Source organism: Chelonia mydas, chromosome 1, assembly GCF_015237465.2.
Source record: "Chelonia mydas isolate rCheMyd1 chromosome 1, rCheMyd1.pri.v2, whole genome shotgun sequence".
Taxonomy (NCBI): domain Eukaryota; kingdom Metazoa; phylum Chordata; order Testudines; family Cheloniidae; genus Chelonia; species Chelonia mydas.
Window position 1 is genome coordinate 239,377,650 of NC_057849.1, and position 17,542 is coordinate 239,395,191.

General features: G+C 42.6%; 1 protein-coding gene across 18 annotated transcripts in view; it reads right to left on the bottom strand.

The window, feature by feature from the left end:
* ERC1 (ELKS/RAB6-interacting/CAST family member 1) overlaps positions 1-17,542 on the bottom strand; it is a 551,656-nt gene that overhangs the window by 81,966 nt on the left and 452,148 nt on the right. For all 18 annotated transcript variants that reach the window (XM_043540362.1, XM_043540357.1, XM_037877967.2 and 15 more), the window contains one exon: positions 6,836-6,980. In XM_043540362.1, the coding sequence (XP_043396297.1) occupies positions 6,836-6,980 (145 nt within the window). The remainder of the gene's footprint in view (positions 1-6,835; positions 6,981-17,542) is intronic.

Below are 17,542 nucleotides of genomic sequence, written 5' to 3' on the forward strand. Positions count from 1 at the left end.
TGTTGGGGCCTGCAAGTTTGAAGATTTCAGCTGGTATGTTGTCTTTGCATGGTGATTTACCTGACTTCATTTGTTTTTGCACTTCTTCAAAAGGTAGGTGGCTAGGTGATTTCTTCATGCTGGGGGTCCTGGGTCCCTCTGCACCTGTGGGTTGACAATAGAAAGATGGCAGAGTAGCTCAGTAAAGTGCTGTGCCCATCTTTCACAGATGCCTCTCTTGTCCTTGATGAAGGTAAATACATCTAAACTCTTCAGTGGAGTTGGCACAAAATTTGATGGACCATAAATGGTCTTCAGTGAGTTATAAAATATCTGTGTGTTGTTAGTATCGGCATAATGCTGTATTTCTTCTTCTGTCTTTTCCAATCAGTTACCCTGTAGAACACGAAGCTGTCTTTGAGCCTTGGCTTGCAGGTAATTGAATTTGTCTTTGTTTGATGTTGACTCTCTGATGTTTTGCCAAGACATAAACACACTGTCTTTTCCTTGTGTACATTTTGGATTTCACCACCATTTTCATCAAACTAATCCTGGTGCTGTCTTTTATTTTTACCTAGATTTGAATACATTCCACTTTTCAAGCGCATCATTAGGGACGATGTAATGCTATCCAATTTTCTTCTAAGTTTCCCCGCGGTTTTATTGATGCAATGGAAGTCTCAAGTTTGCTATGTCCAATTTCAGTTTAATCTGTACAACATTGATTCGTTGATCATCCTGTGGGGGGTCCAAAAGTTTGCTCTTCTTACTGCTCTGGTGATCTTCATGTTCCTGATGTCTCTTTGCTGCATAATGACATAGTCAACCAGGTGCCAGTACTTTGATTTTGGACTCATCCACAAAGTTTTATATTTATTGGCTTGCTTGAAGGTTTTGCTGATAACAACAAGCTCGAGATCAGCGCATTTACTGAATAGGAGGAAAACATGCTGTTCATTTTTCCAATTCCATTGTTCTTTATTACACCACTTCAAGCCTCACTGTCTTTTCCAACTCTGGCATTAAAGTCCCATAGAATTATGCGGTTTGTCATCACTGGGTATAGATTTGATTATGTCATCCCAATCAGAATAGAATTGTTTATTTCTTCTGTACTGTTCATGACTAGATCATAAGCGTTGATAAACACTGGTAACTAATGATCTAAAAGTGATTGAAAAAAAAACAACCCTGGAAAACATGAGTGAGGGTGGTTTGTTTTTCATTAGTAAATGTGTGTTTTGCTATTCTTCAGTAAGCTCTGTTCAAGGGTATGGTACAATCCGGCTCACCGTGCCAGCTGAGCCACTGTCAGATTCCCTGGTTCTGCTCCTAGCATGGCTCCCTGCTAGACAGAAACAATTACTGAGGAGCAAAGAGTGGCAAAACAGGCAGCTCCATGACTGATAATCTGTGTGGATTACAGGCCTACAACAAAAGCCATGATGCTCCAATTGGACAGCCAGTGCTGAATAAGAGCCATTTACGCTCATTTCAGCCAGAACTTTCTTATGTTCCTACTTCAATAGCTTCTTGAATGGGATGTGTACGAATACAGTGCTTTCCCTCAATGTCTGCCCACTCCTATGCCAGCTCCACTGACACTTAAAACCATGCTATGAAGACTATGTTTTCATATGTCAAAGGAGTGAGTTCAAATCTTGAAATAGCTGTACTTGCCGTGCTCGGGTACCTGGTGATGGTTGTGGTATAAGAACAGAATGCTTTATACTGAAGCTACTCCCTAGATGAAGATGAGGCTGTGACTGTACTACAGTTGGGCAACAATACTGTTGCCTCCAACAACATTTCTCACAATACTTCTCTTTTGCCTAAAATTTTTCTCATAAAGAGGACATAAGTCTGTGCATTCGCTGTGGTTCTGAACAGGCTGAACAGTCATCCAGAAACCATAGAGACCTTTCAGTTTTATCCAATAAATGGTGGGAAATCTGATATACAAGTTCTGTAAACATCTAAACAAACAGATCCAAATTCCCTGGGCCACTTATTTTTAAACATTTATTTTAACTTCTCTCTATTCCATGCAGGGAAAACAATGGCAACAACTTATTTAAAAAATTCAAGTGTACTTTCTAGATCACCTACCGCCATCCTTTGACGGGGCCACAATTATATGGCCTGAATCAAAGTCAGCAGTAGCTTGGTCTTTTTGAACTTTGAAGATGTTTTAGTCTCACCAACTTTTCTACACTCGGACCTACCTGCTGTTCTACTGACTGGGATACATGTAACAGTGATAATGTTACCATTTTTAGAAGGAAAGGTTACTTACCTGTAACTATGGTTTGAGAGTTGCCTCCATGCATTCACAATTGCGGGGGCACCATCTCACAAGTAGGAATACAGAGAGATCTCAAAGAGCACCAGCTATCACAGTAACAGCATTTTGTGCTATGTCATCAATTTTCTTTGTGGCAGCTGAAAAGGGAATTAATTTTCTGATGGGGTAATCTTTAACAGCAGACATGGTCTTAGACAGATAGGGCAAAACAGGGTCTATCTGCAACTCTAAAAGGGTCTGTACAGTTTCCTTAGGGACAGTGTTAATAAAAACCTGCCAAAAGTATGGAAACTCTCATGTGGTTACATGGTAGTGGAAACTGCTCGTCTATCAGTCTCTTCTGACCCAGTTTTACATTCTTCTATTACAAAGAGAAATATCTCTACCAGTGGAACTTTATTTCGGAAAAGTTCATAGTAGGAGTTTGTGTCAGGTGTCAAACTGCTGGGTTTCCAGGGAAACAAGTAACTATGGAAAACTAATATTTTGGGGGGAGGTTATTTTAGAGTCGAAAAAATTTCCCCTCTCCCCCATTCCCCAAAGAAAGAAATTAACTTGAGAAACAATGAAATCTTTGCAATGCCATAGCCTCATGAGGGAATTCAAACAAATCCTTGTAGGGAGGAAGAATAAAGTAGTGTAGAAAGGCTTGTTTCAGCACTTAGATGGCTATCCTGACATGTAAAATGCTCTGTAAGTGTTAGAATGTATTATTATTACAGTTGTGTTGCTTGTCCACAAATGGCTCATTTCTATGTGGTGGAGCCATGAATGGTGAATAATGGCCCCTCATTTCATGCTGCTCTGTGTATGAAGGGGAGGAGGAAGATACAGCAGGCCAGGGGGATTTTAATTTTATGTACTCAAACCTTCTGCAAATGTCAAACAGACCGCCACAGAAGCTGAATTTTGGGCAGCCTGAGGCTTGTAATTGCTCTTCTCATTACCCGCAAGTCAGGGACCCTGGCGACCAAAGCCTCCTCTAAATCATAAAATCACTGTGACGTCTGTAAGTAGCTATGGGCTAGTGATTGCAAATGTATTACAGCAATAACTGAAAGGTTGGTTACTTGACTGCATTTGCAGTATCATCATTGTAGATCATTACAGGTACACAGAGGGTGTGGAGTACAGGGCAGAGCCCTCTTGTTACTGAAGGAACTAAGACCACGTCTGCTGTTAAAGATTACCCCATCAGAAAAGGCAGAAGAAGGGGACACTGAAGGTGTATAGTTGACAAAATGACATTCTCAGAACCTCTCCATTTAAAAGCTAAATGCTTCTTTGGCTATTCCGGAGATTAACTGTTGGTGTTGTGTAGTGCCTGACTGCTGATCTCTCAGAGCTTGTCTACACAGTGGGTTAATGCGCTATACAGGGGTGTGATTTCTAATGCACACTAACAAGTTGCATGTTAATTGTTCCGTGTAAACCCTGCTGGTGTACTTTAACATAGTGCTTTTTGGAAAGTACACTAGGGAACATTTAGTGCGCACCAGCAGAGTCCACATGGACCAATACGTTATTTAGAAATCATACCCACAGAGAGTACGTTTCTACATAGTGGGAAACCTCAGGAAGCGACTAGTTCTTCCTGGACAACGGTGATGCTTTTGGTGAATATTATGCCACTTAACACAACAATTAGTGTCTTTTTATAATTAAAATGTACTGAATACTGGCGAAAGATGCCAGATTAATAATGCTCCATCTGTCCACAGGACAGGCACAGCACATGAAGCAGCAGTGTAAGCCTTCTTTTATCCTGTCTGACCCTTGCAAATATGCCTCAGATCTCCCATGGAGGAAGAAGTTCAGGGGTGAGAGGGAGTTCATTTACCATATGCATTTAATCCTTGGCACCTGTCCTGAGATCACCAATAAGAGTATAAAGGTGTCACTTAGAAAATTGTAGTGGTGGTTTTTGTGATATTGACATCTCTCTGTCCACTATGGAATAAAATGATTGCCAAGCACCGGTCAGATCTTTTATAAAACATGCTACAGCATTATCCAGTAATACTCAAAAACACCCCAGTGTCATTGTTTTAAGCTGATATGTTAATTTAGATCAGGGGTTCTCAAACTTTATTGCACCGCGACCCCCTTCTGACAACAAAGTTACTAAATGCCCCCAGGTGGAGGCTGGAGCCTGAGCCCTGACACCTTGGGTGGGGGTTCAGCTCTGGGTCCCAGCAAGTCTAATGCTGGTCCTGGCAACCCCACTAAAATGGAGTCGCGACCCACTTTGGGTTCCCGACCCACACTTTGAGAACCGCTGATTTAGATAATTACTGCAGAATACTTATTTTTAAGCGCCTAAGGGCTGGTTACAAAAGCTGTTCACTACCAACCTGAACTGGATTCAAACCAGTGATCCACCAGAGATATGAAAGGTTTGAGATCCCTTTATCAATTTATTGAGCCAATCTATTGATACCACTGTAATCAAAAGGGAGTGAAAGTTATTATTAAATATTTATACAGTACCACCAATATATATGATGCTTCTCAAACAATTCCACCTGAATAACAATCTGACTCTGAGCTCCCATGCTCCTGAATTGAGAAACCCCATGGATTGGAACCCCCAAGCAACAGCATTGTTATTATTAAACATTTAACCTGTGATTGTGCCTAGAGATCTCAACCAGCCTTGGAGCTCTGTGGTGCTAGGCACTGTACATATATAGTAAATGACAGACCTTGCCCCAGAGATCTTATTCCAGGAAATCTCAAAGGTCTATGGTCTGAGCCAACAGAGAAGAAAAATTCAGCCTATACTCATATGCCTTCCATTTACGACTCACAGCTGTGGACCAGGACTTTAAGCTGCAATAATTATTGTATGCTGCTTGTTAAATCTTAGTTTGAGAAGCAAATGAATCACAGAAATACAGGCCATTCTCGGACAAATGGCTGGTGGATGAACTGCATTAAAGGAGGCCAAACCTCTCTTGATTTACATTAATTCCAGTGCGGGTGCCCGCTTGACACGCACTGCAGGGGCTTCTCTCTGACTTATAATTGGAACACACTGGCTGGCACTCACCACAGCACATCTGGACTTTGTTAGACAACCCTCAGCTCTATTTTCTTGCATCAGCCCTGGCCCCCTCATCTGAAGCAGCCTCCCAACCACTGTTTCACCATGAACCAGTCAAGGAGACAAACTACTTTGGGAGCAAGTAAATTGGGACTACATTAGTTGGTGACCCTTGCCCTCCAATTTGCCTCCCTTGCTTCTGATGATAGAGGAAATCCCTTCATGGAAGTTGACAACCAATCCTAAGCAGGCAGCTCCATTTACTGGAAAGCTTGGTCAATGCTGACTGCTTCACTAGGAAATGTTTCTATACTGAGGCACATTCCTGCAATTCACTGACTAGAAGCTTTAAATTAAAAAAAAAAAAAACACTGATGCCATATCTTCTTTCTAAAATGCCTCTCCCCCATCTAAGCTTTAGTGCACACATATTAAAGAACCAAAATGTCTTTGGCAGGACTCCTACCTTCTCTTTCACAGTAACACACTAGCAACTTGAGTGGGTGGGAACATGATATAGTGCGGGGGCGGCAGAGAGCAAAATTGAAAGAGAGTACTGCTACAAAATCTCTCTGAACCAATGTACCTTCCTCCTTCGATGAATCTATGTCTCTCCACTGAAGAGTTTTAAATAAAAGAAAGTCTTGCTTAGTCTGAATGGCTGAAGAGCTCAGGAATTGCGTGTTGGGAAGTAAACTGGGGCTTATCCATTTATGGATTAATTTCTGATTTGAGGAGATATAAACAATCTGTATATGGTGTTCTCTTAAGCAAAGTCAACCTGTACACACATTATCAACAGCTACGAAATTATACAAACAACTAATGCTTTCCGTCAAAGTCAAAAGAAAGGCACTATTTGCATTCTACCATAGCCAGTTCAATGGATCAATTCAGGCCCACTACACTATCGGGGATACGACATTAGTTCCTCCCCCAAAAGACCTCCCCGAGAGTCCCTCTCTGTTTTGCAAAGGGATTCACAAGTCTGGCCAGTGTTGTCGTATAAAGACATGCATGCCCTTAATACAAAGCTACCCCTCTCCATTATTGTTCAGTATGACACTCTGGAAGCTCACATGTTGAGAAGCACTTTCCACCATGATCAAACTGGGTATATGCATTTTACATTTGAGTCTCTTGCTAGCAGAATGCCATCTTGCTGGAAAGTGACAGTATTTATGACTATACCAGTAAAGTTGAATGCTATGAAATTGTAAAATCAGTTTCTAAATTCATTTAATGTTGATTAAACAGTCAAAAAACGAACTTTACTATGTGAACATTAAATATTTTATTTCAATATTAAATGTTAAGTGTAAAACCACTGTCACTAAAGCGCTGGTGCCTTCTAAGGAGGAAGTGGAGAAATCCCTGATCAGAAAGCATCCCTGGTTCCGTCCCAGTACACAGCAAGGCAATATATTTTTAGATGATAAAGTTATATAATCCACGATAATAATCCCGTACCACCAGCCCACATGCCTGATTCTGTCCCTTCCCACCTGCTGTTTGAGCTGTTGCACCAGGCGGTCCTTCTCTCGCTTCAGTGCAGCCACTTCATCTTGGGTCTTCTTCTTAGAGGATGAAAGCTCTAGCAGAGCAATATTGGCATCTTTTTCACTGATGGCAGCTAGAAGAGCTTCTTGTCTGGGGAAAAAAAAGAATATAATAATACACTGGTGTCCTCAAAAAGTAAGGGGTGTCTCTGGCAACCTGTACTCCATGTTCACTCTTTTATTAGGTTAGGATATATTTTTTACAAAGTATGTCTTTTGAGGTCTGATTTGAAAAATCATAATCTGCTGAACATTATTGTACTGGTAAAATATGTGTGGCAACACTGTATGTAAAGTTACAAGACTTTACTGTATAACATTGTTATAACAGGCTCCAAGGTTAAGAAAAGCAGGCCCAAATCAGTTTTTCAGAGACAAAGACACACATACACCCTAGCCAGGTGCTAAAGGGCTATCACTTACTTAAGCAGACATTCTCCAGCAGGGGGGAAGGAGTAATCAAGAAATTTACATTCTATCACAGGGACAGTTTAAACCTCATGTCCACAAGAGACTATTTTGTTACCATGACTCAGCAAGGGTATTTCTAGCAAAAGAAACTGAATTATGAAGAGGAGAGGAAAATGCTGGATTTCACTATTCTTTTTCATGTCTGCTCATGACATCAATGACTCTCAAAGAACTGAACTTAGGGGTGGGATGGGGGAATCATGGCTGGGGGGGCTTTTCAGCCAGTACAGACTGCTGTAAGCTTATGGTGAGAAAAACCTTTTGCTTTTAAATTCACTTAGCTTATTAAGTTAGTCATTTAGCTTGAGTATTATCTTTTTATTTTCTTTGTAACCAATTCTGACTTTTATGCCCCATTACTTGTAATACTTAAAATCTATCTTTCTGTAGTTAATAAACTTGTTTTATTGTTTTATCTAAACCAATGTGTGTTTGGATTAAAGTGTGTGGGAAACTACATTTGGGATAACAAGGCTGGTGCATATCATATTCCATTGATGAAATGATGGACTTTATATGAGCCTGCATTGTTCAGTAGTGTGCTGGGAAATATAAGATGCAAATTTCTGAGGGTACAGTCTGGGACTAGAGAATCTGCCGGTGTTCTTCTGCAGTGTAATTCATGGGTGGGTGGCTAGTAGCACTCAATGCTGTTAGCTGGGAACAAGTTATATGCTGGAGATTGTGTTAACTGGCCAGGACAGGCTGTTCACCTGTAAAGCAGTGTAAAAGGCATCTCAGGTTGGAGGAGAGACAGCTATTCAGCAGTCCAGATTGTACCCTTGGTAATATCACAGTGCAGAATTGGACACATCTGTACCGTGGAATGCTGTGTTAGGGAGTGTGATTCTAGGGATATGATTAACTTTGGCATTCATCGAGGTGGTATCAAACTCTGGGAGACTTACTCTACACAAGTCAATGGTGCAATGGCTTATAAAAGACCCTATTTTGCTGTGTATCAAGACTATCGATACAGTAGGTAGGATGGATAACCAGATAGGATGGGAGAAGAGTGATGTGCTATGTTCCTGTTCAGAACTTCCTAATTTCTTAGACTCATCTCAGCATTGTTTTAGGTATCATTTTTGGGTACTTCAGACAATTCTAAACAGATTTTCTCTATTTCTAATATATACTGGTGTGATATATACACATATAACAGAGTGGACCATTGTGTTCCATCTTCTTAAAATATATTGGCTATTAATGTAGCTATCTGAGGAGGAAAATGGCCTGTGGCAAATTCGCTGAACTCATTTTAGCAGTGCACAGTATTCCCAGAAGCAAATGAAGATAACGGGAAGTACAGGCCCTATTCTGTTATCAGAGAGATGATGAAGACGCCTCTGGCAGAAAGCACAGGGGTTAACTGGGAGCTGGCAAAAGGGCACCCTCCCATACCAAGGATGCTTTTGCTGTCCTGTGACTTCCCCTGTCAGTATTCAGGATGATGAGGGGCTTTTGTCAACTCTCTACATTGAGTGACTGAGACAAATGTAGGCTTGTCCTCTGAGCAAACCTTTGACAGCTCAGAGGGAGCTGCATATGAGCTAAAAAACTAGTGCAGGATCCTGCGGTCACAGTTGTGTGATAATTAGACATAGAATTTTACCCTTTCTCAACAGCATCTAACTCTCTCATATTCTCCTGCACTTTAGGAGCATCTTGTGGATGCTAGGAGTCAAAGACTATGATCCTGTTTCAAAAATCTACAGAACATATATCAGTTGCGCATACTTGTATATGTTAAAAAGGTGAATTCCTGTTTATTTTATATTGTTTACTTGCAATCATATCTCCTTACTTTTCTAGTTCAGTCTGAACTCAAACCTAAGTAGGGTTGAGCCTGGTCAGTACTTGTAAGGAAATCCCTGTTGCTGAAGAAACTGTTGTCCTGTAGGTGGCCCTCTTCCCTGAGTCAGTACTGAAGCAATGTACAGCAAGAGGTTCATTTGATAGATTAAAGATCACACGGCACATTGCATAAGAGTAGGAGTTGACAACTCTAGTGTCCTGGCCAAAATTCAATTTGGAATATTATATTCTCCTGAATTTAAGCTGCAGATGGAGTCAAAGTAGTAATTCTACCATTAAGGAGGTAACATAGTTTCCATTGTAATCTAGATTTTGACTTGCCTACAGACTTTCTGAAAAAAAAACCTGCTGTATAAAGTTCCATGTGTCTTTCCAACTAAGAGGAGAACTGACCTGGAGTATGAGATTAATTGAACAAGACATATATTTTATTTTGATTCATTAAAATATGCTCATCAAACGCTATGAAAAATTAATGAGGCCTTGAAAAATTAGTAGATTTTCAAATGTGTTCTAAAGTTTTTCTGTCCCCTCAAATTAAAAGTGGCGATGTCAAGATTTCAAACTTGGTTTATACACTAGTTCAATGATAAGTTATGCACAGGACTACCTTTACCATACTAGACTGCAGAAAATTATTAGATGTTGACTATGTTTGGTCTCTGCATGTGTTACAATTTCTGGTGAGTCTGGTCAATGTTTCAAGATCCAATTAACCTATTCAGAAATTTAATTTTTTAATTGAAAAGCATTTCTGGAGGTCATCATTGCGCAGACAGCACCCTTTGAATGCAAACTATCGTTAGGTTTCTAAGTTAATTGCAGTGATATTCTCTGAAAATCATGGGTTATTTATACTGATTTTAAAAGAGAAATTATGTTCCCTTACTGCTGCTTGCCAACACATTCAATAGAAGATGGAGTCCCTGTGACTGAGGAGGGCAATGTCTACTGCAAGCTTTCCTTGATGCTGAAGAGAAGGGTACAGGAAAATGTGCTCTACAAGTGTCATCTGAAGAAGTGTATGTAAAAGTGTCTCTGCTGATTTCATGCTCCTGAGTTAGAGGCCACCTTTGAGGCAGCTCCTCCAGCCTGAAACAGACCTGTCTCAATACAGTCCAATCAGAGTCAGCAAATACTACCAGTAGGGGAGAATCTGTGCTGATGTCCTTGCAACATAACATGGAAGCCCTCTCTGTACCAGGTGCAGGCTTGAAGGCTGTATTTAGGTTTTACCATCATACAGCTAAAGACTATACTCTTGGGCTATGTCTGCACTAGAGAGTTTACAGTGGCACAGCTGTATCGATGCAGCTGCGCCACTGTAAGATCTCTCATGTAGCCACTCTATGCTGATGGGAGAGAGCTCTCCTGCTGACATAGCGCTGTGCACACTACCACTTATACCAGCGTAACTTATGCCGCCCAGGGGTGTTTTTTCACATCCCTGAGTGATATAAGTTTTGCTGACATAAGTGGTAGTGTAGACAAAGGCTCCTAAAGGACCACCCTCCAACTGGGAGAGTGCAGCTTGTTTTGGCGACACCCCTGGCACACGGGTGTTGCAAATTTAAAGAGAGGAGAAGGATAGTAAATCTAAGTAAAATTAGGACTAAGCAATATAACACATGAAGAATCTTTTCTTTCTGGCTTTTTGAGATAAAAGACTTACATACAAGGCAGTGAGCAATAGGGTTGCCAACTTTCTAACTGCACAAAATCGAACACCCTAGCCCCTCCCATTCCCTTCCTTTCGGCCCCGCACACCACTCACTACATTCCTGCTCACTCTCTCCCACCCTCACTCAATTTCACTGGGCTGGAGCAGGGGGGCTAGGGTCTAACAGGGGGTGAGGGGTCTGGGGTGGGGCCAAAAAAGAGGGGTTTAGGGTACGGGAGGGGGCTCCGGACTGAGGCAGGGGGTTGGGGTGTAGGAGGCAGTATGGGCTCTGGGCTGGGGGTAGCGATGAGGGGGTTCAGGATGTAGGAGGGGGCTCTGGGCTGGGGCAGGGGGCTGAGGTGAAGTGTGTGTGAGGGGTGAGGGCTCTGGCTGGGTGTGTAGGGTCTGGGGTGGAGCCGGGGATGAGAGGTTTGGGGGGGCTCAGAGCTGGGGCGCGGGCTTACCTTAGGCAGCTCCCGGTCAGTGGCGCAGTGAGGATAAGGCAGGCTCCTTGCGTGTCCTGGCTCCGTGCTGCACCCCGGAAGTAGCCAGCAGCAAGTCAGGCACCCGGAAGCGGGGGGGGGAAGAGAGGGGCCAGGAGGCTCCGTGCGCTGCTCTTGCCCACAGGCACTGCCCCCACCGCCAGCTCAAATTGGCCGTGGTTCCCGGCCAATGGGAATGCGAAACTGGTGCTCGGGGAAGGGGCAGTGCGCAGAGGCCAGTGGCCCCCGCGCCTAGGAGCCGGACCTGCTGGACACTTCTGGGGCGCAGCGCAGTGCCAGGACAGGTAGGGACTAGTCTGCCTTGGCCCTGCAGCACCTCCGACTGGACTTTTAACGGCCCAGTCAGCATTGCTGACTGGAGCTGCCAGGGTCCCTTTTCGACCAGGCATTCCGGTTGAAAACCGGACGCCTGGCAAGCCTAGTGAGCACGTGCTCTGAAGGTCAGAAAGATCACTGAATAGAGGCACCTCTCAAGCATTTGATAATAAAGGGCTCTTCAATCTAGCAGACAAACGGATAAAAAGATCCAATGGCTGAAAGCTATACAAATTTAGACTAAAACGATGGTGCACACTTTTAACAGGGTAATTAACCACAGGAACAATTTACCAAGAGTTGTAATGGGTTCTCTATCACTGGAAATTTTTAAATCATGACTGGATGTTTTTCTATAAATATGCTCTAGTTCAAACAGGAATTAATTCAGGGAAGTCTTATGACCTGTGTTATGCAAGAGATCAGATTACATGGTCACAATGGTCCCTTCTAGCATTATAAATTATGAATCTCTGAAACACTGGTCTCCTGACAGATCCATTTGTTATCACAGACCTAGTCAGTACTTCACAATAGCATCAATGAGTAAAACGAACTCTAAACAATTAATAAAACCTTAAACCAGACTACACCAACATCAGAAACGATATATCATAGAACCTCAGAGTTACGAACACCAGAGTTACGAACTGACCAGTCAACCACACACCTCATTTGGAACCAGAAGTACGGAACCAGGCAGCAGCAGAGAAACAAACAAACCAACAAAAATAAAAGCAAATACAGTACAGTACAGTGTTAAATGTAAACTAATAAAAAATAAAGGGAAAGTTTTTAAAAAAAGATGACCAGGTAAGGAAACTTGTTTCTGTGCTTGTTTCATTTAAATTAAGATGGTTAAAAGCAGCATTTTTCTTCTGCATAGTAAAGTTTTAGGTCAGTTGTAAACTTTTAAAAGAACAACCATAACATTTTGTTCAGAATTACGAACAACCTCCTTTCCCAAGATATTCGTAACTTTGAAGGTCTAGAGTATAGCTCACGAAAGCTTATGCTCAAATAAATTTGTTAGTCTCTAAGGTGCCACAAGTACTCCTTTTCTTTTTGCGAATACAGACTAACACAGCTGCTACCCTGAAACAAAAAACTGAGGTCTATAAGCAGAACCAGGTGTACTGTTGCTTCCCAAACATTTGGAGCCTCAGGTAAAAGAAAAAAGGCAACCACACAGGCATGGTATTCTCTCACTATGTGAAACGCAATCTCTACAGATGGTTTAAGTAATGTAAAGTAAAGTAAAGTAAGTTTATTGAAACAAAAATCTAGCAAACAATGAAGGAGGAATCAAAATAATCTTAGCGTTGCTTAGAAAAGTCAATTAGTCCTGAAGGCATCTGTACTTGTCTGCTAGTATTCTGAACTTGTCTGCTGGCATTTTGAGTCTGGGTGTTTCATCAGAGACTAATCTTAAAATATATAACTGCTACTATTTTTCACTCCTCCATTCTGCCTCCCTCCCCCCCACCCCAAATTTTGGACATGATTTTAGCTGCTAATATCTGAAGAACATTAGGTTTATGAGGTTTAGTAGTTCAAAATACTAAAAACTAAAAATCACATCAGAATCTAAATAATGGAAATACAAGATAGTAATCCGAATGACACCATTTTAAAATTTGATCTCATTGTCTAACAGGACCAGAAACAAATGCTATTCACCAATGGAAAGCTAAGACTTCAAGTTATACATAGTGCACAGAATTTCTAGCCCTGAGAGTTTGAGATATGTCAGACTTTAGCACTGTCACTTCCCTTTGGTATAGCAGTGTTTTTTTAGCATATGTCCAGAAATTGCTATATTAAGTCCCAGACCTTGGGCCAGCAGAATTTTCATTCCCTAACTTAAGGGTAATTGTCTAAAAATATCCACTTGCCACTTGAAAAAGAAGAAAAATGACCTCTAAAGTGAAGGAGTTTAAGATGTTTTTGTTAAGAACAGTTTCCTGTTTATCCTTGTCTCAGAATTTCTCTAACACACATTCAATCCTGCCTTGAAAGTATCTGCAGAAGTGGATTTATCATGAAATCGTACGGGCCCCCCAACAACGGGGGGCCCCCCAAAATGGAGGAGAAATCTCATCTGACAACCTGACCCCGAGTCCCGGCCGGCGGTGCAGCAGGGCTCAGGCAGGCAAGCTGCCTGCATGCCATGGCCGGTGGCCCCATGCTGCTCCCGGAAGTGGACGGCTGCTGGCATGTCTCTGTGTGTCCCTGGCGGGGGAGAGGGAGAGGGAAAGACGTCTCCGCGTGCTGCTCCCTCCCCAGGCAGCACACGGAGACCCGTTGCTCCCCTCCCCCAAAGGGGCGCGCAGAGACATCCCAGCAGAAGAGCTAAGGTGGCTCTCTGCTCGCTCTGCCTCCCTCCCTCCCTCCGTGCCGCACCCGGAAGCGGCCAGCATGTCCCTGTGGCCCCTGGGGGCAAGGGGTGTCTCTGCCTGCTGCCCCCGCCCCAAGCGCTGACTCTGCAGTTCCCATTGGCCGGAAACTGCAGCCAATGGGAGCTGCGGCGCCTGCGGGCAGTGGTACGTGGAGATGCCCTGGCCTCCCCCGCCTAGGAGCCTCTGCCAGAGGGGTGTGTGTGCCAGTTGCTTTGGGAGCTGCGCCTCCACCCCCTCCCACCCCCCGCCCCCAAACTTCCTCCCAGAGTCCAACCCCTCCATCCCTTCTGCACCCAACCCCCCTGCCCCAGCCCAGAGCCTGCACCCAAACTCCCTCCCAGAGCCCAACCCCCTCCCCCATCAAAGTACCTCACTTTATTTTCATTTACTTCCCATCACTTCTAATATCGGAGGAGGATGAAGAAAAAAAGAATGAAAAAAGCGGGGGGAGATAAGAGAGAATGTTCTTTTTCTTGGCTGGGTCCCGAGGGGGGTCCCCAAAAATGAAGCTGCGTACAGGGCTCCACTAACGCTAAATCCGCCACTGAGTATCTGAATTCTTAGTGTGAGGCTGCTCTTAAAGGGCCTGTCTACATGGGAAATTTACTGCCATAATTATACCTCTACATTTATATCGGTGTAACTCTCTGGATGGACACTCTTATTCCAGAATAAGAGTGTCCACACAGGCAGTTATACCAGTATAACTATAGCAATATAATTAGACTGGTAAATTTCCCTGGGTAGCCCTCAGATGATGTTTTCTCCGAAAGAGAATTGCATTTCAGGATACTGCCAGCTAAGCTCAGAGCTGAATTTTTTTAATGGGAGAAGATGTAAGAGATTGAAAGCAGGATAAAAAAAGATGATTTAAAATTTTTACAGGCTCTGGAGTAGTGGGCTCATGTAATTCAATTTTGATTTTACTGAAGTTCAATGCTTTGTCTACAGGATATAATCAGCAAGAGATACAGTGCCAGGAAACCTCGTTCGTGGTATTACCTAGTCTTGGGTAAGGTACGTAGGAAAGACTTCCTTGTGCTGTTGATGCAGGAATTGTGGATCATTTGCCTGAGAGCACAGATCCCATGACAGAGGTAGGTGAAATGGTGGCTCTCTGGATAATTAGCAGGTTGACATACCTCTGCTGTCTTGTGCATAAAAGTGTAATCAGAAGAACTCTTGCCTTGTCTCTCGATTTTTTTTTTTTTGAGGAATGAGTGTTATTTAAAGGAATGCCTAGAGAAGGCCTCTATTCCAGTTCCAGAGTACTGTGTATTTCTCCCTATCTGAAACAGCAGAGGGGACATTTGGGACTATTCCTGGAGGCAAATGTGTCTTCAGTGTGCGTGCCCCACTTGTGGAAGAGTTGTATGATGATAGGTACATTCAGTACCACTGTGTTGATCTTGGCTCATCCTACTATGAGATTTCTCCCCTCTGCCAGGTGTAGAACCATTGGATGCATGTATTTTATGCATCTGCTAGCGTTTCATGGCCTCCTTGCACAGAAGAAGAAAGTAAGCTTGGCCTTGTTTCTTCAGATAATACATAATGGTGTTGACTATCATAACGATGGTGGAAGGAGTTGGAATGTCAAAGAAAACTCTGCAAAGATGCAATCTCTGCTGTTCCATGAAGAGTTCTGCCTCTTCAGGGATGATCAGAGTTCTCTGAAGATGTCCATATTTGGTTGGTGGACTAGGCCATCCAATGTTGTAAGAGTCTCATGTGCAGCCATGCATATGGTGTCACACAGGAGGATAATGCCAGGGGTCCCATGTGCTCCAGAAAGAATTTTGTTCTTTCGTAGGGCTGAAACTTCAGTGTCTGCCAGATGCTGGTGAACTCTTATGTCAAGTGGAGTTCAGCATTAGATCCATAAAAGTGATTCTCTGATTGGCAAACAGGGTAGCTGATAAAGTTTGCAGATGACACAAAAATTGGGAGAGCGCTAAATAATGAAGAGGATAGGTCATCGGTAAAGAGCAATCTGGATCGTTTGGTAAGTTGGGTGCAAGCAAACCATATATGTTTTAATATGGATAAATGTAAATGTATACATCTAGGAACAAAGACTGTAAGCCATACTTAGAGGATGGGAAACTCTATCCTGGGAAGCAGTGATTCTAAAAAAGTTTTGGGGTCATGGTGGATAATCAGCTGAAGATGAGTCCCAGGGTGATGCTGTGACCAAAAGGGCGAATGTGATCTTTGGACGCATAAACAGGGGAATCTTCAGTAGGAGTAGTGAAGTTATTTTATCTCTCTATTTTAGCAATGGTGAGACCACTGCTGGAATACTGTGTCCAGTTCTGATGTCCACAATTCAAGAAAGATGTTGATAAACTGGAAAGGGTTCAGAGAAGAACCAAGAGAATGAGTAAAGGATTAGAAAACATGCCTTATAGTGACAGACTCAAGAAGCTCAAACTATTTAGTTTAACAAAGACAAGATTAAGGGATGACTTGATTACAGTCTATAAATACTTACATGGGAAATAAATATTTGATAACAGGCTCTTCAATCTAGCAGAGAAAGGTATAACAAGATCCAATGGCTAGAAGTTGAAGCTAGACAAATTTAGACGGAAAGTAAGGCATACATTTTTAATAGTGAGGATAATTAACCATTCCAACAATTTACCAAGGTTCATAGTGGATTCTCCATCACTGGCAATTTTAAAATTAAGATTGGATGTTTTGTCATGTGCAAATTGAGTATTCTATGGTTCACAATGGATGCCCATTTAAAATCAGCAAAATGCTAATCACCAGTTTGCAGGGGCTGGAGGAAAAAACAAACAGAAGGGTTACCCTGTTTAGGAGTAAAACAAACTTTTAAAACTATATCAGGGGTGCAGATGAACCCCCCCAGATATTCTTCAGTCTGTGAGGACAAGCCACCAGCGGGCCTGATCTTATCAGAAGGGATCTCAGCCAACCTGGTTGAAAATACAGGGCAAAGCTATCTTATAAGAGATAGGGGAATGCTTTGTTAGTTAAGGTTAGGCTCTAGAAAGTGTTTTATGATTTTGTTTTATATGTAACCATTTGTTTCCAATGTCCTTACTTTCTATCACTTGGATCTATGTTCTTTGATAATAAACTTATTCCTGTTTTCACTGTATCTCTCTCTCTAGTTTGCTAGCTAGCTATGTGTTAAGTAAAGTGGTGATCTGAAACTGAATTTGACAAGCTGGTGTATAGTATTCCTTTCGGAGTAGCAAATAGAGTTCTGTGAGTGTTCAATGAAACAGGGGCTGTGCATTTCAGAGGAACACATTGAAGACTCAGGTGTTGGAGTGTGCCTATCACTAACCTATACAGAGATGGTGAGGTCTGCGGAGGCCTGGAAGGTAGTTCTTGTGTTGCCAGAGGCTGGTGGATTCAGGGAGCCGACCCACAGCAGGCACAGACAAGACTTCCTCACGCTAAGTGCAGGGGGGTAGCAAGGTGCCTCAATACTGGGTACTCCTGGGAAGCG